Raw genomic sequence first — 27,320 nt, forward strand, 5'->3', positions numbered from 1 at the left:
TGTGGCAATCAGACTAGATAGGTTCTACTAATGGATGTATAAAAAGACTCAAAACCAAAGAAATAATTCCCTGACTTCAACTCAAATTTTGGTAATTATTATTTTCCTTATTTCCTTATTATCCTGAAGATACAGGTTACATTCCTCCCTATACAACTTTTTAATGCAAACTATACAATCAAAAAAGTCTGATCTCTAGGAGAACACTAATCATATGGTATTTTATAACATGGAATATAATTTTTTCACAGGGAACAGTTAATATTTGCACTTTAAGATTTTTTGTTTACATTAAGTTCTGGGATACATGTGCAGAATGTGCAGGTTTGTTACATAGGTATACATGTGCCATGGTGGTTTGCTGTACCTATGGGAACAGATTTTTTAAACAAGAACATTAATTTTTTTAATACAGAGTTAAGGCCTCAGGCTTATATTTCACATCTAAAAACAGTACTCTGAGTAGAAATGTAGGGCTTAGCGTTCTCAGTGGAAAACAACAACCATCCCAGCAGATTTTCTACAAGTTAATTTAAACACGATCTTTTTAGAGGAAAACAGTATTTATTGTATAAAAGAGATATTAATCAAAGGCACAAACGAAAACTAAGACTTAAAGTTGACCATAATATTAACAAGTCATATCAATCTGGTACCAGCTAAATTTAATGAAGATAAGTTCCACTGAAATCCTAAGGAAAATACAATAATTCCGACACCATTTAATAATTAGAAACTTTCAAACAAGAGGGAACCTATGAACATCATAATAAATGCCTCAATTTGGAGGCAAAGAAATGTAAGTTGTGTGCTGAAACCTGATGTATCACAGAACATCAGTAGTCCCTTACTGTTATCACCATCTGGCACCTTGATGAGGGATGCCATCTATTGACTGACTGAAATTAAATCACACAATGTGACTCTCTGCCTGTCATCAGAACAGAGAGTAATAAAACATTTTAACTTCTTGGTGCGAATTATACAATCAAACCAGATAACCTTGACTGGGAAGGAGCCAGTTCAGAGAGGTCAATTTTCTATCACACTACATCAATAGCAAAGTCAGAGGAATCAATTTTCCATCTTGTAACACTACATCAAAATAGCAAATTCACAGTGCCTTCCAAAGGCCCCCCACTAAGAAAAATAACAGTCAAGAGGAACACAGGATCACTTCATTTACAATTTACTAGCTCTTCCAGTGTTTCAAAGGGATACAGGGTTTCAACGATCTAACACGAATGGGACAGAAGGTGGACTTAGAACATAGCAAACACACATCTTGATTGAATCAGCCTATTGCGAGCACAAATCTTGATTGAATCAGCCTATTGGTGTAGTTTTCGGTCTACATACATCTTGATTGAATCAACCTACTGGTGTAGTTTTTTGATCTATCAGTAAGTAGTGTCGTCAGTTCTCCAACCAGGCAATTTCTAATTCACGGGGGGAACCTAAATGTCCTAAAATTAAACAAAAACAGTTAATGTACTTGTTACCCAAATTTCAACATCCGTATTTGCTTACATACATTCTAATCTATTCCTGCTAATGAAGGCCTTCCTATGTGCTCCTAGTCAGTGGCTCAAGTAAAATGCAAAGTGTGCCCTAGGGATCAATTCAGTCAACAACAGTTCTCATAGTATTTTACCACTCAAATACTAATGCCATTGAAACACACGTCTTCCCAAAATCTGGTTCCTTACTAGACCAGATGAGTTTACGGCTTGAACGATAGCCCACCAAAAACATCTTTTTACCAAGAAAGCCACACTCTCAACGACTGATGGACTGTGGTAAATGAAAACTATGAAAAGGACTAGGGAAAATGTCAATATTGGTGATGAGCAGAGTGCACCTGCCAGGGAACCTCACAAGTAAGGTCATTATTGGGATTCTTTGCTTCTCTTCTCTCTAGGCTGAAACATGTTAGAAAAGGGACCACTTATGATCTCTAGGCTGACATGTGTATGTAAATATATAAACCCACACGGGGACTCTTCTGTTGCATAAAAACAGAGAGCATGCATAGAGAAGCTGTAGCTAAGTCATTACTTTCTGACCATGCCCTGTGTATAGAGACCTAACCTGCCTACACAGGGCTTACATAGCACCAGCTAGGTTTAAATATACTACTAGACAAGACGTTCTTGGCAAACTTAGTCCATGCATCATATACACAGGCTAGAATAAATATCAACACTGACAGAGCTGAGGACCAAAATGAACCCACCTTAAAGGTAGAGAGGAATAGGCCCGCAGATACATTGGGTTACACTATCTCATACTGGTTATTTGTTATGGCACGAGAGAGGCAGTAGGCGAGAAAGATTCCAATCAGCTAGAAATGAAATAGGAACAAAATTAAATACATACACAAAACAGCTTGAAGACCTCAAACTATATTCCCCTCTCACTTGTAATTCGCCTATAAATTTTCTTCCTTGAGTTTTTCTAGAGTTATGTTTAATACTCTGCAGCATCTAGATCACATTCAAAGAACGTAAGTGAAGTTTTATTGCCACTATGACCCAGAATTTCACAACTCTTACCAAAGGAAAATCCAGCAAACTGTCACTCAAGGAAGATTCAGTCACAAGTTCTGGAGAAACTTTTCTTACTCTCATTTCCCAGAAAAAAACAAAGACATGGTTTTCAGTAAGTATCTTAACAAGTGAAATCTCCATCAACGAGGGCAGAGATTTTCCTGGAAAGATCCAGAGCAGTGCTACAGTAATGAAAACGTTCTAGAATCCCTGTACTGTCTGATATAGTAGGCAGCAGCCACATGGTTACTAAGTATTTCAAATCTCCAGCAAACTGAGGTTTTAATTTTATTTAATAATTTATAACAACTCAAAGGTGGCTAGTGGCTACTGCATTAGCATAGATTTAGATATAGCTTTGCTTGCTACTTTAAAAATATATCAAGACTAAACTTGAATTAGTCTTATTTCTAGTGTTTAATCTAAAAAAGAAAATCGTTCAGAGCCATAAAACAAACTTCATGCTACAGTGAGAAACACAACTTGAGAAACATAATTTGATCTACAACGTGGAATCAACCCAAAACAACTGGTGCATAATGAATATGGGGGTAGCATCATCTAAATTTTAATAGGTTGGAACTTGTATGCAACTCATCAGGCAGTTGCAGCCCAGGAAAGATCCTGATAACGTTTTAGAATCTTGACTGACCGCAGAGAGAACCAAGGTTCCTATCTAATGTTTTGTTTCATGAACTATGATACTGGAAAGTTGCCATAACTAAGAGGGCACTGAGTCTTTCCACAGTTGACTGCTTTCAAAAGATATGTACTGCTACCAGTTAATTCTAAATCTTACATTTTTTCTTCTTTTTTTTTTTTTTTTTTTATTATACTTTAAGTTCTGGGTTACATGTGCAGAACGTGCAGGTTTGTTACATAGGTATACACGTGCCATGGTGGTTTGCTGTACCTATTAGCCCGTCATCTACATCAGGTATTTCTCCTAAATAAAGTATTTTTATACTGTGACCAGTAACTGAGAGTTTTGTGAAAATGCAACTTCCCTAAAAATGTCCTCACTATCCAGGCCCCTGAAGCAAAAACTTTAAGCCTTAAAAGTGAAAATATTGCTGAATGCAGTAGCTCACACCTGTAATCCCAGCACTTTGGGAGGCCGAGGTGGGCGGATCACTTGAGGTCAGGTGTTCGAGATCAGCCTGGCCAACATGGTGAAACCCCATCTCTACTAAAAATACAAAAAAATTAGCCAGGCGTGGTGGCACACACCTGTAATTCTAGCTACTCGGGAGGCTGAGGTGGGAGGATTGCTTGAACCCAAGAAGTAGAGGTTGCAGGGAGCTGAGATGGCACCACTGCATTCCAGACTGGGCAACAGAGCAAGACGCCAACTCAAAAAAAAAAAGTGAAAAAATTTCTAGCTTACACCTACAAGAGGGATGAAATATTTCCTAAGTAACTACAAAGACTTACTTGGAAGCAAGCAACTCCAAAGGAAATTCCTGCAACGACTCCCATTTCTGACTCTATAATGGTCATCACCTTTATAAAACAACCCTAATGGGAGGAAAAAAACAAAGATTAAATACAGTACAAGCAGCCTGTGCTTTTCTTTATGGTAATAAATACTTTGATCATATACCTCTGCAGAAAGATATATTTAGGGTAATAAATACTTCAATCATATACCTCTGCAGAAAGATGTATGTATCAGAGCCTTTGATTTTCATTTTATTGAAATCTACTCTCTTCCGTATGTTCTCAACAGAACAAATAATTATTCCCAACTATTTCCACCTTTTGGATTATATATTTAAAAGTGTTACTTCACTTGAACCCAGGAGTTCAAGGCTCCAGTGAACTATGATCACACCACTGCACTTCAGACTGGGTGACAGAGAGAAACACTGTCTTTAGAAAAAGTACTAAACAATAAATAAACAAAAAAGTGTTACTTGCTAGCTATCTGAACTCAAGTCTTACCTGCCTTATTTCAGCTTATATTTAAAAATTAAAAACTGGCCGGGCGCAGTGGTTCACGCCTGTAATCCCAGCACTTTGGGAGGCCAAGTCGGGCAGATCACGAGGTCAGGAGATCGAGACCACCCTGGCTAACACGGTGAAACCCCATCTCTACTAAAAAATACAAAAAAGTAGCCAGGCGTGGTGGTGGGCGCCTGTAGTCCCAGCTACTCAGGAGGCTGAGGCAGGAGAACGGGATGAACCCTGGAGGCAGAGCTTGCAGTGAGCCAAGATCGCGCCACTGCACTCCAGCCTGGGCGACAGAGCGAGACTCCGTCTCAAAAAAAAAAAAATTAAAAACTGGGTCAATTTTGCATTCAGTTAAGTCCTCAAATATTGTCAAATAGAAAGTTTTAAAAGGCACCTTACTTCATTGTTTACTTTGTCTGCATCTCTCTGTGGAGTACAATCTTCACGTTTACAGCAACTCTTAGGAAATCCTTTTTCTGAGTAATAATTAGTATTTGTCCAATCTCTATAATCGGTGACACCACAACAATGTAACTGAAAAACCCAACAAAAGCATTTACAGTTCGTATTACAACTTTGTAGTCAAACATTTAACCTAATATTGCAATTTGTGCTCAAAACACTTACTAATCTCAATGATCTCTCTCCTGAATTGATTCAAGAGATGAGCACTGGGTCCTTGATTAGCACCATGCATGACAGTTTTGTACTGGCTTTACTTTCCTGCTATAGTTGGTACTAACAGTACCCGGACTATGATGTAAGCAGGGACAGAAGAGAACAGGTGCACATGTGAGGAAAATGAAACACGTCACACTTCTTTCCCCTACAAGTGGATAGCATCTAGTAGCCAGATTCTACTCTTTTCTCTGAGGCAGCAGGGAATGTGTTCCCCTCTAGGTGGTGGTGACCACTTACCGTACTTTGGATCTTGTCTACTGCATGGCTTCTATAATCTCCTGTAGAGTTATACTGCTTCAAAGCCTTCTCATAATTATTCTTAAAGCTGTTCTTAATCTATAGCAAAGAAACACAATGTCAGTAAGAAAATCCTCTAGAAAGTTCTTTTGGTTTCAGGTCAAGTAACTTCTTGAATCTGACCAATGGTCATATCTTTGACAGCAGCAACATGTATGGTAATTAACTTCCATGGTACAATCCTGTCCTCTAAGGGATATAGGTTAGCTGAGGGGACTACTAAGCAAAACATTAAAATATATGATGAGAACCACTACAAGTTCAAAGTGCTGTGGGAATATGTATTTATCTGAGTGGCCATGCAGTACTGCTGTATTCTGCACCCTGCTAATCTTTTTCCACTTTAAACTGAGTACAAATTCGATGCCTATGGAATTTGTAAGCTACAAAACCTTACTTTGGGAGACTGTGCTACCACTTTATAAGAACTCTCATTGATGAGCCTTTGCTACTCACCGAATGATATTTGAACTACCCCAAGTTTACCTGATTTCTAATTCAATATTAAACTTTTTTTTTTTTTTTTGAGATGGAGTCTCACTCTGTCGCCCAGGCTGGTGTGCAGTGGCGCGATCTCAGCTCACTGCAAGCTCCGCCTCCTGGGTTCACGCCATTCTCCTGCCTCAGCCTCCCAAGTAGCTGGGACTACAGGCACCCACTACCATGCCCGGCTAATGTTTTTTTTTTTTTTTTTTTGTATTTTTAGTAGAGACAGGGTTTCACCATGTTAGCCAGCATGGTCTCGATCTCCTGACCTCGTGATCCGCCCGCCTTGGCCTCCCAAAGTGGTGGGATTACAGGCGTGAGCCACCACGCCTGGCCCAATATTAAACTTTTGATGATTTGCATTAAGTATATCTAATCTTTTCAAAATGCAAGGCATAAGAAGGTTATCAATTTTGTGCTTTGAATATTTTCCTATCAGTAAAGTTATAAATTGTACTATCTCTGTTTTAATAGGTACTTACACACAGAAAAATGACAGGAAATACAAGTAATTTTCTTCTGGTGACTATCAGTCTTTACAATTTTCTAAATTTTCTTTTAAATTAGAAGTGAACCAGAATGTTTACAAGAAGGCCATTACTGTCAGCTACAGGTTTAAATACAGAGGTCTGACTCTTCTACTTAAATAAATCCATTTTTATCTTTTAGAGGATAAATTTAACATGCTAAGCTTCCCTAATTCAGGCTTACCTCATGTCTGAAAACAAATCCTACGATGGCAGCGACCAGTTCGACCAAAAAAATGAGAGTCAGAAACATTGCATACTGCAGGATAAGAAAGAAAGTCCAAGTCAGCATAAATAAGATATAGCACAGCTGCAAAGGGAGTCAAAGAAAAAAATAATGGTCGTCTTCTCAATTGGTTCATCATGTTTTCATTGAAAAGGGCAGGGAAAATAACAACATGTCTATTTTGAAAGTGGAAACTGGCAGCTGAACTGTTACTTGACAAGTTTTCATAAGGAACAGGAAAAACTGTAAAGGGCCATGGCCAGTTCCAAGAAAGGAATCCTATAACATACAAAACTTTTCTAAAACCAAGAATCAATTCTAATGAAAACAAGGACTCACCAGTTTTAGCATCCACGCAGAAGCTCGGCAGGTAGCAAAACAACCAAAGGTGCCCAAAAGAATAATGACGGTACCAGTACCAATGAGCACGAAGGGGACATTGGTGGCCTTCTCATTTAAAAGAGAAAAGTAATTCTCCAGGCTCACCTTGCCCCAAATGCCAACTGCAAGAAGGATAACGCCAGTGATCTATGTGGGAATTCAGAGAATACAAACAGTTACACACTGTGTATAGTAGCATCTTCAAAACACAAAGCATGAGGTATTTAAAGCACAATAGGTGTGATATTCTGGGATATGGCAGATAAGGGGGAAGAGTAGAAGGGATGAGGAGCAGAGCTGCACACAAGAGTAGGCCGTGGACAAGGCATCTTATCAAAATTCTTAAAATTCATCTTTTTGTGTGTAAACACTAGCCCATGGCATATTTTACCCTAGGGATCAAAACTTCCTTAATTGTCTTACTCCAACCTTAGGAAGAAAACCTTGAAGGTGAAAAAAAAAAAAGTGATTTTATGAATTCCAGAAACTTCCCCCGTCCTCTCCAGTTAGGGATGAGCACAGGGTACAAAGGAATGGTACACAAAAGCAAGCCCAAGGATAGACTGGCGGGAGTGGAGGCATACCCATACTTACCTGCGAAACACTCCTCTCTTATGAAGCAGTGAAAAGAAAGACACTATTATGCAAGTGAGCCCTCAATGGGGCCGGGCAAGCCTTGCTTGCCTCTGCAAATGTCCAGGGTCACCGTCTGCTTGCTCTGGGGGCTTAACGCCCACCTCGCCTCCCGTATCGAACTCGAACGCTGGTACGTCTGGGTCCCAGCTCAGCCTGTCGGCTACCTTCGTCCCGCACTCCGACCCCAGCGCCGGCGAGATGCCTGAGCTCTTTGCTCGAGGCCCAGTCACTGGTCGCCGGCGTCAGGGTCCCAGGCGCGATGGCCGCCCAAACCCCACCCCATCCCCGACCTGAGCTCCCGCCGCTCAGGGTCACACCCCCCCACACCTAAAAGCCCGGGATCCCCTGCCAGCCCCAGGCGCCTTCGTCTCTCACCCAGAAAATAAAAGTGTAGATTAGTAGGACGCTCTTGAAACAAGTAATGACTGGTTTAGTCTGCAGTCTCCGAGATGGGGACGCCATGACTAGCCCGAGACCCTGCACCACCGCACCGGGCGATCGGAACACAGAGAGCGAGACGCGGAGTCCCCGAGTCTCCCCGGAAACTGCCGAAAACTTACGAGCGTCCACAACTGAGAAGGGCCGGAAACACTGTACAATTTTCTAGAGGGTAAAGTACGGGAGGCTGTCCGGAAAGTGGCAACAATTTCCAAGCGCCCCCTGCCGAAGGTTACCGAGAACTATATACAAAGGTTCTAGTGTCGGAAATTTCGTAGGTCTTCTAGTGGAGCTTTCTTCATTTTTTTTTCTATCCTAAGGAATCTTTCCCGTCCCCCCCCACCCCTCCCCTCTCCTTATAACTTCACCATATTGTTTATATCACCAGCAGAGCCCGCAGCGCTCTGAGATTGGGCCTCCCTGGCCCCTGGTGCCCTAGAGAGAAGAAAAAGAATGAAGAGGTTAAAAGTGACCTAGGAAAATACATGGGAAAATACCCACAAGAAATATATTTGCAAAAAGAAAGCGGGTTGCAAAGCAATACATACAGTCACGTGTGCTTAGACAAAAACTGAAAGGAACAGTGAAATTTACCCTTGGTGGAATTAGGCTGATTTTTTTCTCACTTGTGTGCTTTTCGGTTTGTGAACATTGTTTTATGGGGTAGGAAGGGGAAATATGAATGAATTGAGGAAAATAATAACCACTTGTTGAAAGAATTTCTAAGCTAGGTATTAAAGATAATAATGACTTTTAGAATTTCCCTGTAGGACTTTGCAAAACCCCAGTATTCCTCTCTTCTTTTATCCCCTAAGTAATTGGAAAGTTGAAGGAAAGTATTTTTACATAATAGTGAAATGTAAGTTCAGCTATTCGCTGCAAACTTTTAAAAAGAGAGTGCTATGGAAATTTCATCCCTGGTGAGTGTGACCTCCTCTTAAATGTTAAAACAGAAAGGCACTGTATATTCCAGCCACCTGTTTTTTCCCATCAAAACCCAGCTGATTACAGAGAGGTTAAAACCTAATGTTATGTATTGTGAACATATCGGTTTATGTTGTTACAGCACAGGAGGTGTGTTAAGGTCTGATTTCTCAACAAAAACGTCAGCTCTTTGAGGGCAAAGACTGAGTGTTAAGTGAGTATGTGTTATCTCTAGAGGAATGGGGTTAGAAGGCTATATCAGTTCCCTATGCAATCCAACCCTTCATCATTGACACAAGCTTAATATCACAAGTGGCTATTTACTTTATTGCCATTGCAAAAAGACCTGTATTTGTGGAGGAGAGATGAATACTCAGACTTTTCTGCTTGAAACGTTGCTCTAAACGTACATCTCAGGACCAGAACACAGGAAAGTTCCATTGACTTGGTCACACAGAGCTTCCCTGTGCTTCGAATATTGACCTAGGACCAGATCCTATAACATCTTGCCAGACGTCTGAGGTGCAAGGCAGCAACTATTGGAAAATTAATTATTGCACTGCCAGGCTTTATACTAAAATTTTTTACTAAAATTTGAAAGGCCTAATACACAAATACATGGAGAATGGATAAATGTACATCTACATACACCTTCAAACACTTTGAGGTAAAGTCGTTAGGAAATAGCAGATATTCAACATGGTGGAGGGAGGTGTCTAAGTACATGCAAAGATTTCTCCCTAGGCGAAATGACCCCAACTGAGGGGTTCTTATACTAAAAACAAGGGTCAAGGGAAGTCTTGATAACTTCTTGTCATCTTAAAGAGAAGTTTCTCTGAAATTTAGATTTGTACTATGTACTGGAAGGGATTTACAATGTGAGCCCAAGAGCAAAGAAATATATCTGTAGCTGAAGAAAAAACAAAATAGCAAAGCAAAAGCCACATCTTATTTCCAAGAATGTGTTGACTTTCCTCCTCTCCCTTCCTCTACCACTCACAACGCTGCTTTGTTTGAATAACACTCCGTGCCAAACTAAACCAAATGCTGACCTGGAAATTCATATTCCTATGGCCACAACACCTTGCACCATTGCCTCCTACTCTGCTACACCCACTTCCATCTCCCCACGCCCACCATGGCACCAAACCCAGAAATTCAATTTAGTTCAAACCTAGGCCTGGGTCTGGGTACAAACCCAGACCAAAGGGGCATCTAATCCCATTTAAGGCAATTTAAGAAGTATTTCCCTAGGCCATTAGATAAATGTATTCTTTAAAGTATTAATAATGACTGTGATAATGAGCATTGACTATATACCAACCACTATCACTAAGTGCTTGATACACGTTACCTCATATGCACGCATCACAAAAACCCTATTATGAGGTTGACACACCTAGCACCTTCATTTTACAGATGAAGAAACAGATTGAAAGAGGCTAGGTAAGCTGCCTAGGACTAAACCTGGGTAACTTCTGTGTCTTTCATCAGAAATGGGGCCCACTTTGTGATGAAACATAGCTGCTGTTGTACACACAGCTGCCTCCTCTCAGAGTAACCTGAGTAAAGACTGCTGTTGCACAGACATTTAACCACAAACAAGGGCTCCTCGGAACCTCTGAAGCTTAAGAACCTCAATGATTGCCCCAATTCTGCCTTGCACTTGGGGTTTTTTGGTTGAGTTTGGCTTTTGCCTTCACTCCAATAGCCCAGTCACCTAGGAAGTAACCCTACCTGCCCCAGAGTGATAAGGCAGAGAGTTCAGAACTTTTTCTTGTTCAACCTCTTAATTTCTCCCTCTTTCTGAGCACAGAAACACAATTTGATGCCAACCACGTAGGAAAAAAAGGAAAATACTTTAAGTATTGTTACTGCTTGTTTTACATTGAACATTTAGTACTCTCCCTTCCCAATTAACTTCCTGTAACCTTCAAGATTAGGTGTAAATGTTTTTCATTGCTAGACATCAGGCAAGCGAAATGACATAAACAAGGGCTCACTGTTAAGTCAGACCTCCCTTGTGCCACCTCCAACCTCCCTCCATCCCTACCAAGCCCCTCATCCCAATACAATCTCAACTGATTTCCTACTGCTTTTCCAATGTGAATTTTCCGCTCTGTACCAGGTAAGTACGATCAACCCCCCAATAAACAAGTCCTATTTCCTAGTCCCTGCCCACCCTCTACTTCACTCATACTTTCTGCTTCTACTGAATATCCAGCTCAATCCCAACTCAGTAAAAAGCCTCTCCTCCCTCACCTCTTTCTCTAACAGCATAACTGTCTAAACTACACACTCACTCCCATTAACTCAGCCGTTTAGTCAATTACTGCAATATCTGCTTTGCATTTCTACTTACCTATTCTACATCCTACCGTCTAGATGTTCAGAAACTACTGAAGAGCTAGTGTGGCAGGGCCCCTGTGTCCCCTTTTATACTGTCCTCAGTACCCTAGGACATAATGCCCTATTGATGAGTTCATTTTCTGCTCGGCCAATCCCTGTTGAGCTGATTGCTCACTGAGGTCATAACTGGTCTCTGGGAGTAACCATACAGTAATTACTCAGGATTGATTGTTGAAATTAAATAAAAAATTAAATGTCTAAGCCATCCCAGTATCACACTATCATAAAACAGAAAAAATTAAATTGAGTACCTAGATAATGTCTTGGGACATTCATACTGTCTCTCTTAGGAACCACTAAAAAAAAAAAAAAAAAAAAAAAAAAAAAAAATCAGCTGTATCACTGAGAGTACATCTTATCTCTTATTCACATAATAACTTTACCATTTTCATTTTCTAATCCGTTTTCTAGCATCCCTTCAATTACCTTTGGCTAAGTGACTATCATAGAATTTAAAGGCACATCCTACTTGTTTTCTTAATGTCTCACATTTTGTATTACAGCCATCAGATACCTCATTATTTAAAGAGCTAATTCATATGTACAGTTTTAAAAATCCGTTGCGTTAATGGAATATCTCCTTATTTCTATTGTCTCTTGTGTATTTCCATTCTCCTTCTCTGAAATTCTATTCTTTGTCTATTTTTATTCCTTTTTTTTCCCATCCACTCCTTTCAGATGCTCTGTGAAACCTTTACTCCCTTTCCATCCCTGATCTTGCCTTCTTCAAAAAAGCTCATAATATATAGTTTGGGACACACAGACATGATAAATACTTTTAAATGGTATTAAAATTCACAATTCTATGTCCATTTTCTAAGAAAGTTGTTTCTAGTCTAGCCTGGTTGAGCTTTCCTGAGATCTCAACTAGGGAAGTCAGTTTCCATATCTAATATTTCATAAAACAATACCTTATTTACTGCTGAGGGGCTTCATATTAAAAGTCTTAAAGTTGAAAATGGTACTGAACTTTAAGAAACTTAAGAAATTGACTATGCCTGGATGCTGTCAGTCTCCTTATCTACCTTTGTCTTATCTTCCCAACCAAACCATAGGGAGAGGTGTTTTATTTCACTTTATAGCCTTGCAGTGTCTAACATTGTGTTTTACACACTGAGTACATGCTGCAGAAACATTGGGGTTATTATGATTAACCTCACTTGTTTTGGGTGAGCTCTTTATATTATTTAATCCCAATGCTTCACAAGAATGCTGTCCCTCTCCTCTGACATATCCCCTTACTTTGATCTCCCTATGATTTCCATATTCTCCCCCTTCACGTTCTTCTTTAACCTCTTTCTGGAACCCCTCTATCCCACTCCTTCCAGCTTTCAGTGGGATTGAGGCCTTACGCAGCATCTTCACCCTGGCATGTGCTAGGTTTTGTGTTGGATGGCTGGGGATATGAAGAAGACTAGGATAAGGTTCTTGCCCTCTAAGCACTCATAGTCTAGTAGGAGTCAGAGATAAGTAAAGAACAATGTCAATAAGTGTGAAAAGTCCTAAAATGGAGATATGTACAAAGTGCTGTGAGAGAAAAGGCAGGCAAAGTTAACCAACTTGGGCTGGGATGGGCTGGGGGAAGCTTCTCAGCAGCAAGGGTGGGTAGAGCTCCAATAAGCCAAGAAAGGAGGGAAGGGACTATAGAGCAGAGTGAACACGTCTGTGCAGAGGCTCCGGGGTGCGAAAGGAAGAACAAGAAGCTCAAGGAAGAGCATGAGGCGGAGTGTGTCCAGAATTAGGAGGCATGGGATGTGCTTAATACTAGGCTAAGGACATAGATGGGGTTTGCTTGTGAAGAGCATGGTATGCAATGCTAAGGAACTCAGACTGTACGCTATGCCAAGAGGGAGCCAGTAAAGGGGGGTTTAAGAAAGAAAAACTCTGGTAGAATGTATTACTTTACTTGTTCCCTCTCTCTCTCTCATATTCCTCTCTCTCTCTCTCTCTCTCTCTCTCTCTCTCTCTCTCTCTCTCACACACACACACTCAAACACACAGACACACAAATTTAATATATTCACTATTTTCTCACATATAAGTTTAAAATAACCTCCTATATCTGATTTTCTGGCCCTACCCTATTTATTCAACTTTGTTTTCTGTCTCTCCCTGAAACCTGTTAGCAGTCGGCCCCTCCCTCCTCTGACCTAACAGTGAGCTCTTGTTGATGGCATTTCCTTTGCCTGAGACTAGACCAAGGCCCACCTCTTCTCAGATGCCCCCCTCCTCTGACCTCCTCCTAGCGTCCTTAAAGTCTGTAATGCAGCTTTTGGTAGTTTATTACCATAGGGAGTTGTATTGTTTTATAATTGATTGTGTCCCTTTTCTCTCCCCTACTAAACATAAACTCCGGGAGCTGGAGAGTAAGCTCCATAAGATCAAGAATCACACATTACTTGCTCACCACTGTATCTGCACTGCTCAGCTTATAGTAGATGACCAATAAAGATTCCCTAAACACACGCAATTGTAATTAAGAACATGCTTGTTTGATGTCTGTCTCCTCTGTTCCATGAGGGCAGGGATTTTTGTCTGTTTTGTTCACTGATGTTTCTCAAATACCTGGAACCACGTGTGGCACATAATAGATGCTCAACAAGTATTTGTTGAATTAATTATGAATTACAATGCCTGGGATTTTGTCTGTCTTGTTCACCACTACATCCACCACTCTTGACGTGGTAGATACTTGATAAATTTATGGAATGAATAAGGCCATGACGATCACGTCTTCTTTTTTTTTTTTTTTTCTTCTGAGATGGAGTCTCACTCCCTCACCCAGGCTGGAGTGCAGTGGCGTGATCTCAGCTCACTGCAACCTCTGCCTCCCGGGTTCAAGCAATTCTCCTGCCTCAGCCTCCTGAGTAGCTAGGATTACAGGCACCACCACGCCCGGCTAATTTTTTTTGTATTTAGTAGAGATGGGGTTTCACCATGTTGGCCAGGCTAATCTTGAACTCCTGACCTCGTGATCTGCCCTCTTTAGCCTCCCAAAGTGTTGAGATTACAGGCATGAGCCGCTGCGCCCAGCCACATCTTCTTTACATAGGTATTACTCTGTTAAGCACATGGTAGATACTCAATACATATTTGTCACAGGTGGATTGGAAATGAAGCAGGCTCAGGCTTGCTTTTGAACTTTGTATTATCATAAGTACAATTCTTCCCATTATGACTGAGAAGGGGTTACCAATTTGCTTGCATACACAGGAGAAACACCCTTTCTACAACAGCTTAAAATTCTTCCTTCTATAACCACTGATTTTCCAAGAGATGGAAATGTCAACTGTGAGGGGAGGGAGATTGTAAGTAGCTGGTCTGTGCTATGGCAGAACAGTCTTACTATCAGATACTAAAATGAAAAAATCTTGCTGAGTGAAATGTAACCCTCCATCAGAGACCACTGGGATGCAGCTAGATTTGCTCAAACAGCCTCCCACTAAAGCCTCTCCAGGCATGCTTTCCTTCCATTCTTAGTAAGGGAAATCAGTCTTGATTCTTCAGGCAAGAAGTACATGGGGTTTTTTTGTAAACAATATAATCTTAACAGAAACTGAAGTCCAGAGAAGTTAGGTCACTGGCATGAGGGTTTCAAAGTGTATCTGACCTGATACCATATAGATTGCAAGATAATTCAGAGTTGGGAGCCTAAGGAATTACAGGAGAAATCTTGTAGGGAATGTCAAAATCAGCTACATTCTTCCCCTCTCTTTGGTGTTTCTGTTTGTGAAATTCCTTTTCATTCAATTCTTATGTCATGCTGAGTCATAAAAAGAAGTGTTCTTCAGTGCAACACATCTCTGGAGGCCGCTTAAGCCAGCCTCTGTGTTAGTCATCACTATACTCACAGGCTTGGAGCCAGTGCCATTCACACTTCCCCCTCTTCTGCAGCAGACAGACTGAGTTCCTCTAATCCCTGTGTTCCTTCTCCCCCATCTTTCTAAAACCCTTCTCTGAGAGAGGAATAACTATAGCTTCGGGGATAATATAGCTTTAAGGAAACTTTTGGCAGATGCGGACGTCGTAACATCTGGGCAGTGTTAACAGAATCCCGGAGGTCGGGACAGACCAGGAGCCACTCGTTCTAGGAATGTTGAAGTAGAAGGTTTTTTCCAATTGATGAGAGGAGCAGAGAGGAAGGAGAAAGAGGAGAGAGAAAAAGGGCACAAAATACCATAAAACAGGTAAGATCTGCAACTAATCCCTCCACACTCCACTACCCCAATGCACAATTGTGAAGGGGATAAGGAGATCCAGAACTTGGGCAACATGGCTGGGGGTGGAGGTCGGGGGAGAAGTTATTTTATGAAGCTGGATCATATGCTGCTTTTCATTTATGCTGTGACCTGACTGCAAACACATGTTCCCAGCAACTTCTTGGCCCACAGCAGAGGGATGGGATGGTTGACTCTAGTGAGTCAAGTATTAAGCCTGAGATTGGGGAGAAGCTGGACACGTAAGAGGTCACAGGTTCAGAGTATTGGGTCTGAAAAAGGAATGCCTCTGCTCCAGAACAAAGGAACTAGATGGAGGCTAGATGTGGGAGAGGGGTTGGTGATTAGTTATCTGTTTGTTTTCCCAGATCTCTCTTTAATCTCCTCTTTCTCCTCCTTTTGTTGCCTCTTTCTGTGTTTATCCATCTCTTTCCTTCAGCTCTGTCAGATTTTCTTTCCTTCCATCCCACATCTTTCTACTTCCCTTTTCTCCTTCATTTACTCTTTTTCTCCATCCTGCCTCCCTGTCACTTTCTAGACAAAGTCTGAAACCAAGTAGCAATGAATTAGAAAATAAAATTTTCCCTTTCTTGGGCTTTGCATGTCCCTTAGGAACTCTGGCCAGAATCTACCACCTTTTTGTTTCTCTATTTCTAGGACTGACTCCTCCCCTGAGCATGGCATTTCATTGAAAGCATGTGAGTGAATGGGTGCTTGCTGAAATGCCCAGTGGCCAATTTATACCAATGGGCAGCAAATTTTAATACTGTCATTTACAAAGTATTTGCCTACTGGGAACCACAAAACTCTCATCCCATTAGGGTGAGGACAGGGCAGGAAGTGAGAGGGCAATTGGAGCTTGTTCACCCTCTCCTCATGTACCTCAGCAGGTCCTCCTCTACCTCGCTGACTTCCTGCTGGCCCAGCAAGGTAAAACTAGAGGGTTAGGCTGGACTTGAAAGCCAGAAGCCACTACCAAACCACTAAGCCTTAAAACCCAAAGCTAAGAACAGAGCCAGAGTATAGTTACTGCCTGGGAAACTAAAGAAGGGAAACATTCAGTCCTGTCCAATACAAAATTGGTAATAATATTGTCTAATATATAAATTACTTCCCTATATGACAGGCAATAATCAATTCATGAGGTAGAGAGTATTATTATTCCGATTTTATAGATGAGGAAACCGAGGCTCAGAGAAGTTAAAAAATTTGTCCAAGACCCCATAGCTAACAGGTGACAGAATTGGATTCACATCCAGACCTGTGTAACGTCAGTGTTCAAATTCTTAGACCACATATGCTAACACTTTCCCAGATTAGTGGCTAGGAAATGTTAGTTAAATGAACGAAACCTAATGGTAGCCTTTAGGTCACCAGGTTCCCTACTGGTTCCATGTAATTTTATGTTGGCCTTTTCCTAGTCTCAGTACTTCAGTGTCCCTCTCTATAACTTGGACCATGGAGCATTTGCATCTGATCCCACCAGGGTCAGTTGAAGATTGGTTGTTTTACGTCCTCCTCCTCCTGGGAGGAAAAGGGACCACAAATAACAAACAGAGTCTTGTTATTCTATAACATGAAAGATTCTTATGAGGGAGATAATATAAAAAGCATTCATTAATTATAAAATCTCTCTTCTTCCTCACAGATCCCATATTTCTGCTTCCCCACTTTTGGAAGTTAATTGATGGCTGACTTCTGAAAGTCACTTTCCTTTACCCTGGTACTTCAGGCCATACATACATCTTTTCTTGTCTCCATAATCCTCCCTTTCAAGGATGGCCAGTCAACTAACTCAAAGAGGAGCTCTCTCTCTGCTGTTCTTCCTGACTCCAGCAGTGACACCAACATGGTATGCAGGTAAGTTCTAGGAGCTGTTGTCTGTTATTTCCCGGAAGGATAAGTCCTAGACCAAGACTTGGAGAAGAAAGAGTTAGACTACAAAAAGAGACACTTATTTTCTATACAGAAAAGTATTAAAGGACAATAAAGATGGTTAAACATTGCAACAGACTACCAAAGGAGGCTTTTAAGGCAGTCTAACAAGAGCTATTTGAAATAGGCCACACTAGTACAAACATGAGAAGGTTGGACATCACCTTTGAGGCCATTGTCTCACCTGCTTGTGTACTTAGCTCCCTGAAAACCATTTTCTAATATGAAATCCTTTATGAGTCAAATCTTTATTAATATTAATCCTTTTATGAGTCAAATACCCTTGTCAAGACCACAAAAATGGACTTAGACCACAAATCTCATTTGGGAAAAATAAGGGAGCAGGCAATCTATTCAAGGGAAACAAGAATCCATCAGACTTCTTCCCTCCCTCCCTCCCTCCCTGACCTTATTTATAAAATGAGATTTTTATAGCCCTTTTATGCCAAAGCTGTTAGTGGTAATACAGATCACATCCTTTTAATCAGGAATTTCCCAGTTTCTTTTCATTTGTTCTTTACTTCAGAAGGGATGGAGTTTTCTGGATTCCTGAACATTTCATTCTTCACCCAGAGAGCCAGAGAACAAACTCAGTGAGAAGAGGGAAAGGGGAGAGGGAAGGGATGAGGGCAGGATAATGAAGTGGCATACAGAGGTTTTATATGGGGCCCAGCTGGCATTCCAAGTGCTAAGAATATTCTGTGGCCTGCAGTGTCTGCCCTCACAGGGGCCAGTAGGGAGGAGTGGGGGAAGGAGACAGGCCCAACCAATGGGGTTAGGAAAATATCCAGAGATGAGTAAATAACAAACTGCTCCCATCACAGCCACAGTCATTGCAGCTAAAATTTTCCACATGCCCTTAGCTCCTGGTGGAGGCCTTTGGCAGTAGCTCTGTTTGTCTGGAACAGCTGCATCAAGTTTTCAAACAAATATGCAAACTTCTTCCCCTTTTTGGCTTAACCTGGCTTTGTAGGGGGTGAAGCACAAGGACTGACATTGAGATGAAAAAATTCAAGTCAAGCCCTTGGCAGAGCATATCCTGTTTGGGGTTAAAGGTGCCCCAAGTCTCCAGGAGATAAATATGCGACTGTCCTCCCCAACCTCCCCTAGCTTCAGTTCATTTACAGAGACCAAAATCCAGCCAAAGACCACAGGACTAAAGCAGTGGAGATTACATGGCTCGAAGCCCAGTTCTGAACACCTGTATGAAACCTCATGGCACGCAAAGGTCTTTACCTTTCCCAAAACAGAAGCCTGAGCTGTTGGAGTCGTGAGCACAGAGCAGTTTTTTAAAAGTTAGATTCAGTTGAGGTTCTCAAAGGGCTATTTGAAAAGATGGAACTCCCCACTTCCACATGAATCACGAGTCACCACTCCTGAGGAGCTCAGATTGGTGAGGCCTCCGCCAGCCCTGCAATCCCACTCATCCTTCCCTCTTCTATCCTTAGGAGACCACATGATGAGAGACATTTCCCCTACACTGCTAGCTCAGCTGTTGGGCTTGCCTTCATGCATTTGTTCATTCATTCCTTCAACAAATATTTATTGAGCACTCTTTATGCATCCAGGACTGTTTTGTTTACTTCTACAGCCTTGTCTTCAAATGAGCATAGCACAGAAAAGCAGCCAAATGTGGATTCAGGGCTAATCAGAAAAAGGGTCCAGGAATAATCAGCAGTGGTTGGGAAAAGTTAAGAATATAAATAAAGCAAAGAATGGGTTAAAAGTGTGTGCTGGCGTATCTGTGCAGCCCCGAAAGTCAGACTGTATTTGTCATCATAAACCAAGGATTAATATGAATCTTGAAATAGTCTTTTAACTATCAATTACATGTCTAACTATACTTTTGTGAAGGGCAGTGCTTAGAGGGCCTGACTGTACTATGGAGGTTGGAGGAGCCCAGTAACAGACCACACAGTAACCAAGCACTGATTGATCTAAAGGAACTGAGGAATGCTCCCCAAGTCCTTCCCCCAGGGCTAAAGAGGGACAAGCAGACAGAATAATGTAGGGAGTGTTCCCCTTTAATTTCATTCTTATACCCATCTAAGAATTCCACCATTTGCAAAAAAGAAAAAAATACTCAAAGGTAGGCAAAGAGGGGAAATGGGAAAATGGAAAGGTGTAAAGTGGCAAGGTGGTCTGAACTTTCTCCACACAAAGCGTACTTCCGCACCCTGATGGAGACTGTAATTATCTTATTGAGTCTTCCCCCACAGTTTTCCTACATCCCCTGTAAATCTGGAATGATGTAAAATGCTTGGTGGCCTTCGATCCCACACACACAGTAAAAAAGCTGGATTGCAAAAGAGATTTTGGACTTTTACCCCAGTTGGACATCGTCAAAAGCTCTCCCCTAATCACCATCTTCAGTGGAGTGTCTGAGTTTGGTATCTAGGGGGTCAAGCAGACCTGGGCTGGAATGCCCACTCTGCTACTTAATAACTGGGAGACCTTGGACAACCCCCTTGGTTCCTCAAGCCCGTTTCTTCGGCTTTATATTGGAGCACATTAGTAATACCTACCCTGCTGACATGTTATGGTGACATAACGAGCTAACATATGTCATGTGCTTAACACAGAATGTAAGCTGAGAGATGTTAGCAGCCATTGTCATGTCTTGTTGTTGTTGTTACCATTATCAAGCCACAGGGCTTTGACACTCCTGTTTTCTCTTCTGGTAAACAGTCCTTTGCTCCCTGCTGAGCATTTCTTCAAAAGCTGGACTCTGTAACCGGAGCAGGGAGACCTAATACTTTAGGGAATCACACACATCTGGCCTCCTGTTTACAAGACCTATAAGGCTTTGAGGCTAATACCAAACTGAAACCGCTGACGAGAATTCCATGACCCCCCCTCCTCCCCCGCGCCCACCAATGAAACCTCCCGTTATGGGAGAAAAGAGAGCAGGGGAGATGAGGCCTGAGAAGAAATAAACAGAAGCCAGAAGAACTGAAATGGGAAAACAGAAAAAAAGAAAGAGGGGAAAAAGAAAAAATGAACTCTTTCCTTTGGAATGAGGGCAAACCAACGAGGACATGATTTCATAAGGCAAACTTTCAATTGATTCATTCCCTTGTTCACTAAATTGGACTGGTTTCCCAATACCTCACCTCCCCCACCCCTAGTCTGGGCTTGTGGGGAATGGAGGAGCTTCATCATCTCGCCCTCTGCTCCGCCCTTTAGTGCAGGGGGCCCTGTGCCTCTTCCCAAGAGGAGGAGGCGAGCTTGTGGCCTGAGTGTTTACACAGGCCAAAGGGCTCCAGCACTAAAACCCAGCCCTGTCCTGGAAGCACACCCTCTCCTGGAAATAACGGAATTGTCTCTTGACTCCAACACAGCTGGCTACGCTATTCTTGTGCGTGCGTTAGGGCTCGGGGAGGCTGGAAGGAAGGCTTCCGGAAACTTTGCTCCGGAAAGGACCAAGTTGTTTTCCAATTAGTTCGTATTCATGACCGATTTCCTGCCGTCTGGTGGAACACACTGTTTAGTCTCCCAGACAGCCGCAGACCTGCCTCCACTAGGGACTGGGCCACTTAACTGGATGGAGATAGATTAGGAATGTTCCCTAGCTCGGCAGCTCCGTTAAAGTTCCTTGTGATTAGAGAAACAGAAAATTTATCCGAAGGACTCTGCCGTCTCTGTTCTCCAAACCAGGGCAAAGTGCTCACAAAACTGCTTTCATTTCCTCTTGCCTTATAAGTCACCCCTCTTGGCCTTGGCACGCCACCCCCAGCAATGGTAATCCAATGACAAAAAGGCCCGTGCCCTGTGGGCTAGTGGAAACCTGAGTAACTGTTTCTCTTTGAGGACTGTGAGCAGGACTGTCACTAGGGGGAAGACACAGGTTCTGTTTTTTCCTCCTATCTGGGACCACAGTCCATTCTCACAGCTTAGTCCCCAGTGTCTTACCAAGACTCATGTGTTGCTTCAAGGAAATGGGTCATTTATAGTCCAGATTGACAGGATTGATGTATGGTCAGGTTCAATTTTTTTCTTTTAGATGGAGTCTTCTAGTGCTCGCAGTAACTGGCCCCACAACCATGAGCCTGCCCTCTATGCAACTGAGGTGCTGAGATTCACCCACAATAGTTCTGCTGCCTTACAACACAGGATTTCCCCCACTAAATATCCACCTGGCTCCCCACCCATGGAATGCCATGTCCTAAGGAAGTGACAAAGTTGGACGAGAGGGGGAAGGTTGGGAAGGACTTGAGTGAGAAATCAAGACACCATCTTGATATTGTCTTCCTTATTCTAGGTTCTGGCTACTATCCAGATGAAAGCTACAATGAAGTATATGCAGAGGAGGTCCCACGGGCTCCTGCCCTGGACTACCGAGGTAATCTACCCTGCTTCTCAAGCCCAGAAAAGCTCTTTTCTGGCCTCAGACCTAGGCCCTTCCCTGAAGCATCCCCATCAGGCTTGGCTCACATGTGCCCAAACTGCAGCACAGGGAATCAGGGGCTGTGATTTCTCGTCATGAACTTGGGTTACTGACTTACTGTGTGACCTCACCTCTCCAGCCTGAAGGTTCTCCATATATTATTAATCATTAAGTATCGACTAGTTACTCAATGCCTAATCTTGTGCAAGGTAAGCCTGTGGGTGATACAAGGTCTCAGATAGGGTTTTGTCCCCATCATGTAGCTGACATTCTGTTGGGGGTGATGGGGGTGTATAAAATTAGCACATGTAGGGCAAGTAAGTGTGAAGCTATGTGATAGCAGTAAATGCAGTAGGATTTAAGAAAAAGAAGTCAGGAAAGGGGTCACGAAAGATGACGTTTAGGCTAAGCTTAGAATGATAGGTGGGATTTTGAGAACTAGAAAGGGGAGGGGAGAGCACCCAGAAAAGCAGATGGCTAAAAATGTGGAAGTAAGAACAAACCTGGTAGAGAAGGGAGCTAAGAAGAAACCGGCCTGATTGGAGGAGATGGAAGGTGAAGGGAGTAGTATCAAAGAAAGTTAAATATAGGTCAGGTGCAGTGGCTCATGCCTGTAAACCCAGCACTTTGGGAGGCCGAGACAGGTGGATCACTCGAGGTCAGGAGTTTGAGACCAGCCTGGTCAATATGGTGAAACCTCATCTCTAACAAAACTACAAAAAATTAGCCAGGCATGGTGGCACGTGCCTATAATCCCAGCTACTCCGGTGGTTGAGGCGGGAGAATCGCTTGAACCCGGGAGGTGGAGGTTGCAGTGAGCTGAGAGCTGAGATGGCACCACTGCTGTCCAGCCTGGGTGACAAAGTAAGGCTCTGTCTCAAAAAAAAAAAAAAAAAAAGTTAAATATAAAGAGTGAGACCAAATTAGGAAAGACTCCGTGATCTAGGGACAATACTAATGAGAGGCAGGAAAACTATCTGTGATGAATGCTGCACAGTAAGTAATTCCTGCATTAAAAGGGAAGTTAGGCCAGGTGGTATCTGATATCCCTTCCATTTCTGATTCTTTGTTTCTTTGCTTTGCAAGCCAGGCAGAAGAGTTTAGCTGTTGTACTAGGATCTACAGGGAGCCCATCACATGTTTTTGCACAGGGGCATGACACAATAAATTGTCATTTTAGAACATTAACCTGATTATTCTATGCAGAAATAGGGGTTCAGTGGTTAGGCCTGAGTCAGGGAGACTCTCCAGGAACCAGCTACAGTAATGTTGGCTAGAGATGACTGAGGGTGGTGGCAAAGAAATGGAAGGTACAGATGAACCCCATAAATGTTTCAAAGAAAGAGACGACGAGACTTAGTACAGACTTGATGTACCAAGAGGCTAAGAAACAAACTGATGTCTGAAAGCACTCAGTCTGTACACCTGGAAGAATTGTAGGACCCCTCTCAGAAAGACAATGTTAAAAAAGAAAACTGGTTTGGTAAAGATGCCCTACAGGCAGCTGGAAGCAGAAAGATGAAGTTGTGTGAGTCATCAGCTTAGATAGATGGGTTGTCTGAGGGAGCAGAAGGCCAGGGTCAGAGCTTTAGAAGACATCTGTAGACATGAGTAGGAGAAGAGGAACCAGCAAGGGGAAAAAAAGAGAATTAGTGGTCAGTCATGTAGGAAGATATCTGGGCAGTACCTGTCATATTACAGAAGCCACAGGAGAAGAGAGTTTTAAGGAAAGGAAGGGGTAAGAGATAAATTGTGTCAAATATTGCAAAGAAATCTAATTGAGGGTAGAGAAAAGATTTTATTTGGCAAGGAGGTAAACAGTGACCTTTAAGAAAAACAGTTTCAACTGAGAAATTATCAGAGCTTTGAGCTCCTCTGAGCTCCTTCGTAGCTACCATCTACTCATGTTCTTCTCACTGCCAAATGGTCCACACCCACTCCCTCTCTCTCTCAGCACCCACTAACTCCTAAACTCTCTACAGTCTGTTTCTCACCCACTCACAAATCTACAACCTGAAATGACATCTCTTGAAGACAAAAGTTTTCTCCCATGAGAGAACCAATTTCCATGACCCTTTCTTGAGCGTGTCTCTCAGTCTCTCTAGCAGCAGTGAGCACCTTCCTTTCTTCTTAATCCCCCTTCCTTGGGCTCCATGGCATTTCACAATTCTGGTCAGAGCTGAAACTGGGAAAGGAGATGGACTCTCTGGTGGTGACAATAGAGAGAATGAGACTAGGATCTGAATTTGGGTCAACCCTGACCTGTCTCCTGAGCTGATGGACTACATCTCCAACCGCTGCTACACACTTCCATTTGGAGATGTCTAAAACAAAAATATTTCCTCTCTCCTGAAAAGGGTTCCACCTACTGACCTTCCTACTTCTGATAACACTACCATCATTCTCTTAGTTACTCAGACTTCAGAATACCTCAGTGTCACCTCTAATAGGTCCTGTCACCTTTAACAGCCCCCTTTTCCTCATCACTTCCTGCCAGTCAGTCACAAAGACCTGTCATTTCTTTATTAATCCATGGGAATAAAACTTTGACCTCACACATGGATAATACAGTTGCCTCTAACTGGATTATCTGACTCATGTTTCCCCCTCCCCCAAACCTAGTGACCCACAATGATCATTTTAAATCAGAATCTGGCCTCGGCCTAGCTTCCCAGACTAACAACTTCCTACCTGTTCTCCCCACACGAAATCTGCACTTTGGTCAGGCTGTGTTCAGTACTGTGTTCCCAACTGCTTTAGCCCACACTGAGCTTTCCCTTGCCCATTTATTCGTTCATTGAATATTTATTGAGTACTTATTAGGTACCTCTTCTGAAATAAATGTTTACTGTCTAGACACACTTATTTGGCCTTCATTATGCACTGCCTTTTTGGTTTACTTTTCATTACCCTCAAGAAAATAGTTCTGTATTTAACTGTATTTAACTATATTTCTGTATTTAACTGTATTTATTTGTGTATTTAACTGTTTTTAACTGTATTTAACTGTTTTTAACTGTATTTAACTGTTTTTAACTGTATTCCTGTATTTAACTGTTTTTAACTGTACTTGTGTATTTAACTGTTTTTAACTGTATTCCTGTATTTAACTGTTTTTAACTGTACTTGTGTATTTAACTGTTTTCAACTGTATTTAACTATATTTAAGGAGTCATGTGTGTTACTCTCACACAGCCATGGTTAAAAGTAGATGCTGACCACTAGCATCCTGGGAGCAGAAGCCAGATTATGGGAGACTATAGTTTGGAGAGGTGGCTAGTAAAAAGCAACAGATGCAGAAGGTACTTTCACAGAGTCTGCAGCCCTATTATTAACATTAACCTTCTTCATTGGTTCTTCTTAAATGAGCATAAAGCCCTTTGGAGAAATATAAGCTGCATAAGGGCCTTTGGTTTGGAGGTCTAGTGTCTCAAAGCTCCTTTTAGGACTTAGTCTTGGCATAAAATGAATTGAGTGAAGTTAGCAATGATGAAGGGGAGGGAGTGTCCAGGAAAAGTACAACCTGAGGCCCCAGCCTCCCATGTAAAGTCTTTGTGACCTTATAATCAATAGCTCTGCAACTGTAGTGCTAAAGAACTTTCCGTAATTTGGAGATGGTGTCTCCAGATGGCAGTCGTGTGTCTCAGTCACGTGCTCCAAATGAATGCTGGGAACCACAGCATGTTGCTGCTTCAGGAAAGATGGGACACTGGCTCAAACCCAGACACTGACTTAGGGAAAAAACATTCACAGGGTTGAATATTTTACAAATGAAATTTCGTTTGGTTCTCACAACCAGCCCTATGGTATGGTTTATTATCCCCCATTTTACCAACCAGGAAACTAAGCTCAGGGAAGTTTTAGATTCAGAGAGTCACAGAGAATTTAAACTCAGATCTGTCTGACTCTAGAGCCATGCTTAATCCATCTCTTTCATCAAAAATATAACTCATTGTTCTAGAAAAGAAGACTGGGAAAAAAACCAGAACAACCAGACCATTATTTCAAAGCAAATTGGTATGTCATTTGCTATCATCTTCACTCATCCTGCACTTTCTGTCATTCCCTTATCCTGACTCCTAGCTTGGAGTCAGCTGGGCTGTTGCTTTCCTTGCAGCTTGCCTCATCTGTGAGCAAGCTAGTCACACTGCCTGGGTTATCTGAAGATAATAGAAGATAACAGAGAAGGCCCTTTCAAAACTGTTGTCAGCACTTTATTTTCTGCATACACCTTAAAAAGAGATAGACAGATGAATAGCTACAGAAAGCAGAGACAATGGGCCTGAGTTCAAATCTCAGCTTCTCCCCCTTCCAGCTCTTGGACTCTGGACAAACACCTATTACGTGCCAGTCACTGCTATGTATTTTATAAATGTTATTTCATTTAAATAAATTGCACGCTTACTATGTAGTGATATGGAAGGATCTCTAAATACAACTGTTAAGTTTACCAAACAAGCAATGGAGGGAAGAGTGGACATAATATGCTACCCTATGTATTAAAAAGGAAGGAAAAATAAGAAGCTCTGCCAACATTTGCTTTATTTGCACAAAGAAATATTAAAAGTAGTTCTTTGGGAGGGGACTAAGTCAGGGTAGGCATGGGAGCAGGGGTTGGGGGAAGACATTGTACTTTGTAACTTTTTATACTTTTGAGGTTTTGAGTCATGTGGATATATTATCTATTCAACAAGGTCAGTGTTTACTTCAAAGTAGTAGCCTATTTTATATCTGCAGTGGCAGACACTGCGGTTACATAGGACATGGGGTTTGGAGCAGACAAAGCTTGGGTTCAAATTTCAGCTCTACCCACTACTTGCTTAGGGATCCTGGGCAATTTACTTCCTCATCTGCGAAAGAGGGAAAGACACCTACATACCTTACAGGGCTGTTGGGAGAACTGTATGAGATGATATATGTGAAAAGGAAAACATGTAGCATGGTGCCTAGAACACAGGAGATACACAATAAAGACTTACACATTTCCCACCAGACAATTTTGCCATACAGTATTTTTGGGTTTTTTTTAGGTGGGGCAGGGGAGGTTTTTTTTTTTTTTTTTTTTTTTTTTTAAAGACAAAGTTTTGGTCTTGTTGCCCAGGCTGGAGTGCAATGGCGTGATCTTGGCTCACTTCAACCTCTGCCTCCCAGGTTCAAGCAATTCTCCTGCCTCAGCCTCCCAAGTAGCTGGGATTACAGGCACACACCACCACACGTGGCTAATTTTGTATTTTTACTAGACAGGGTTTCACCATGTTGGCCAGGCTAGTCTCG

General features: G+C 42.0%; 2 protein-coding genes across 5 annotated transcripts in view; one reads left to right on the plus strand and one right to left on the minus strand.

The window, feature by feature from the left end:
• Positions 1–544: 544 nt before the first annotated feature.
• TSPAN6 (tetraspanin 6) lies at positions 545–11,546 on the minus strand. Of its 3 annotated transcripts, none has more exons than XM_050777700.1 (9): positions 11,461–11,546; positions 8,112–8,609; positions 7,059–7,247; positions 6,678–6,752; positions 5,421–5,519; positions 4,902–5,036; positions 3,984–4,067; positions 2,237–2,344; positions 545–1,466 (listed from the first exon to the last, which is right to left on the minus strand). In XM_050777700.1, the coding sequence occupies exons 2-8, from the start codon at positions 8,196–8,198 to the stop codon at positions 2,276–2,278; spliced, it is 738 nt and encodes a 245-aa protein (XP_050633657.1). In that variant the 5' UTR covers positions 8,199–8,609; positions 11,461–11,546; the 3' UTR covers positions 545–1,466; positions 2,237–2,275. The 3 variants fall into 3 exon arrangements, with proteins under 3 accessions (XP_050633657.1, XP_050633658.1, XP_050633659.1); XM_050777701.1 differs by having other exon boundaries at positions 8,297–8,609; positions 11,461–11,544; XM_050777702.1 differs by lacking the exons at positions 8,112–8,609; positions 11,461–11,546 and adding an exon at positions 7,695–7,705.
• Positions 11,547–15,347: 3,801 nt separating this feature from the next.
• The window catches only part of SRPX2 (sushi repeat containing protein X-linked 2), a 29,919-nt gene continuing 17,946 nt past the window's right edge, over positions 15,348–27,320 (plus strand). Inside the window, exons 1-4 of one of the 2 annotated variants that reach the window (XM_050777699.1) lie at positions 15,386–15,694; positions 16,382–16,422; positions 17,373–17,584; positions 21,921–22,001. In XM_050777699.1, coding sequence (XP_050633656.1) covers positions 17,503–17,584; positions 21,921–22,001 — 163 coding nt within the window. In that variant the 5' untranslated portion in view covers positions 15,386–15,694; positions 16,382–16,422; positions 17,373–17,502. Of the gene's footprint in view, positions 15,695–16,381; positions 16,423–17,372; positions 17,585–21,920; positions 22,002–27,320 lie in introns of both variants that reach the window. The other variant, XM_050777698.1, reaches the window with a different exon arrangement.

The sequence above is a fragment of the Macaca thibetana genome, chromosome X (assembly GCF_024542745.1).
Source record: "Macaca thibetana thibetana isolate TM-01 chromosome X, ASM2454274v1, whole genome shotgun sequence".
In the NCBI taxonomy this organism is placed as follows: domain Eukaryota; kingdom Metazoa; phylum Chordata; class Mammalia; order Primates; family Cercopithecidae; genus Macaca; species Macaca thibetana.

What these genes read in the sequence shown, in the direction of transcription:
- TSPAN6 (XM_050777700.1), bottom strand. Translation starts at nt 8,198, where the DNA reads ATGGCGTCCCCATCTCGGAGACTGCAGACTAAACCAGTCATTACTTGT. An exon ending in TCTACACTTTTATTTTCTGG is followed by an intron (nt 7,248 to 8,111) that starts GTGAGAGACGAA and finishes ATTCCCACATAG; the next exon opens with ATCACTGGCGTTATCCTTCT. An exon ending in TAGACAAGATCCAAAGTACG is followed by an intron (nt 5,037 to 5,420) that starts GTAAGTGGTCAC and finishes TGGGTTTTTCAG; the next exon opens with TTACATTGTTGTGGTGTCAC.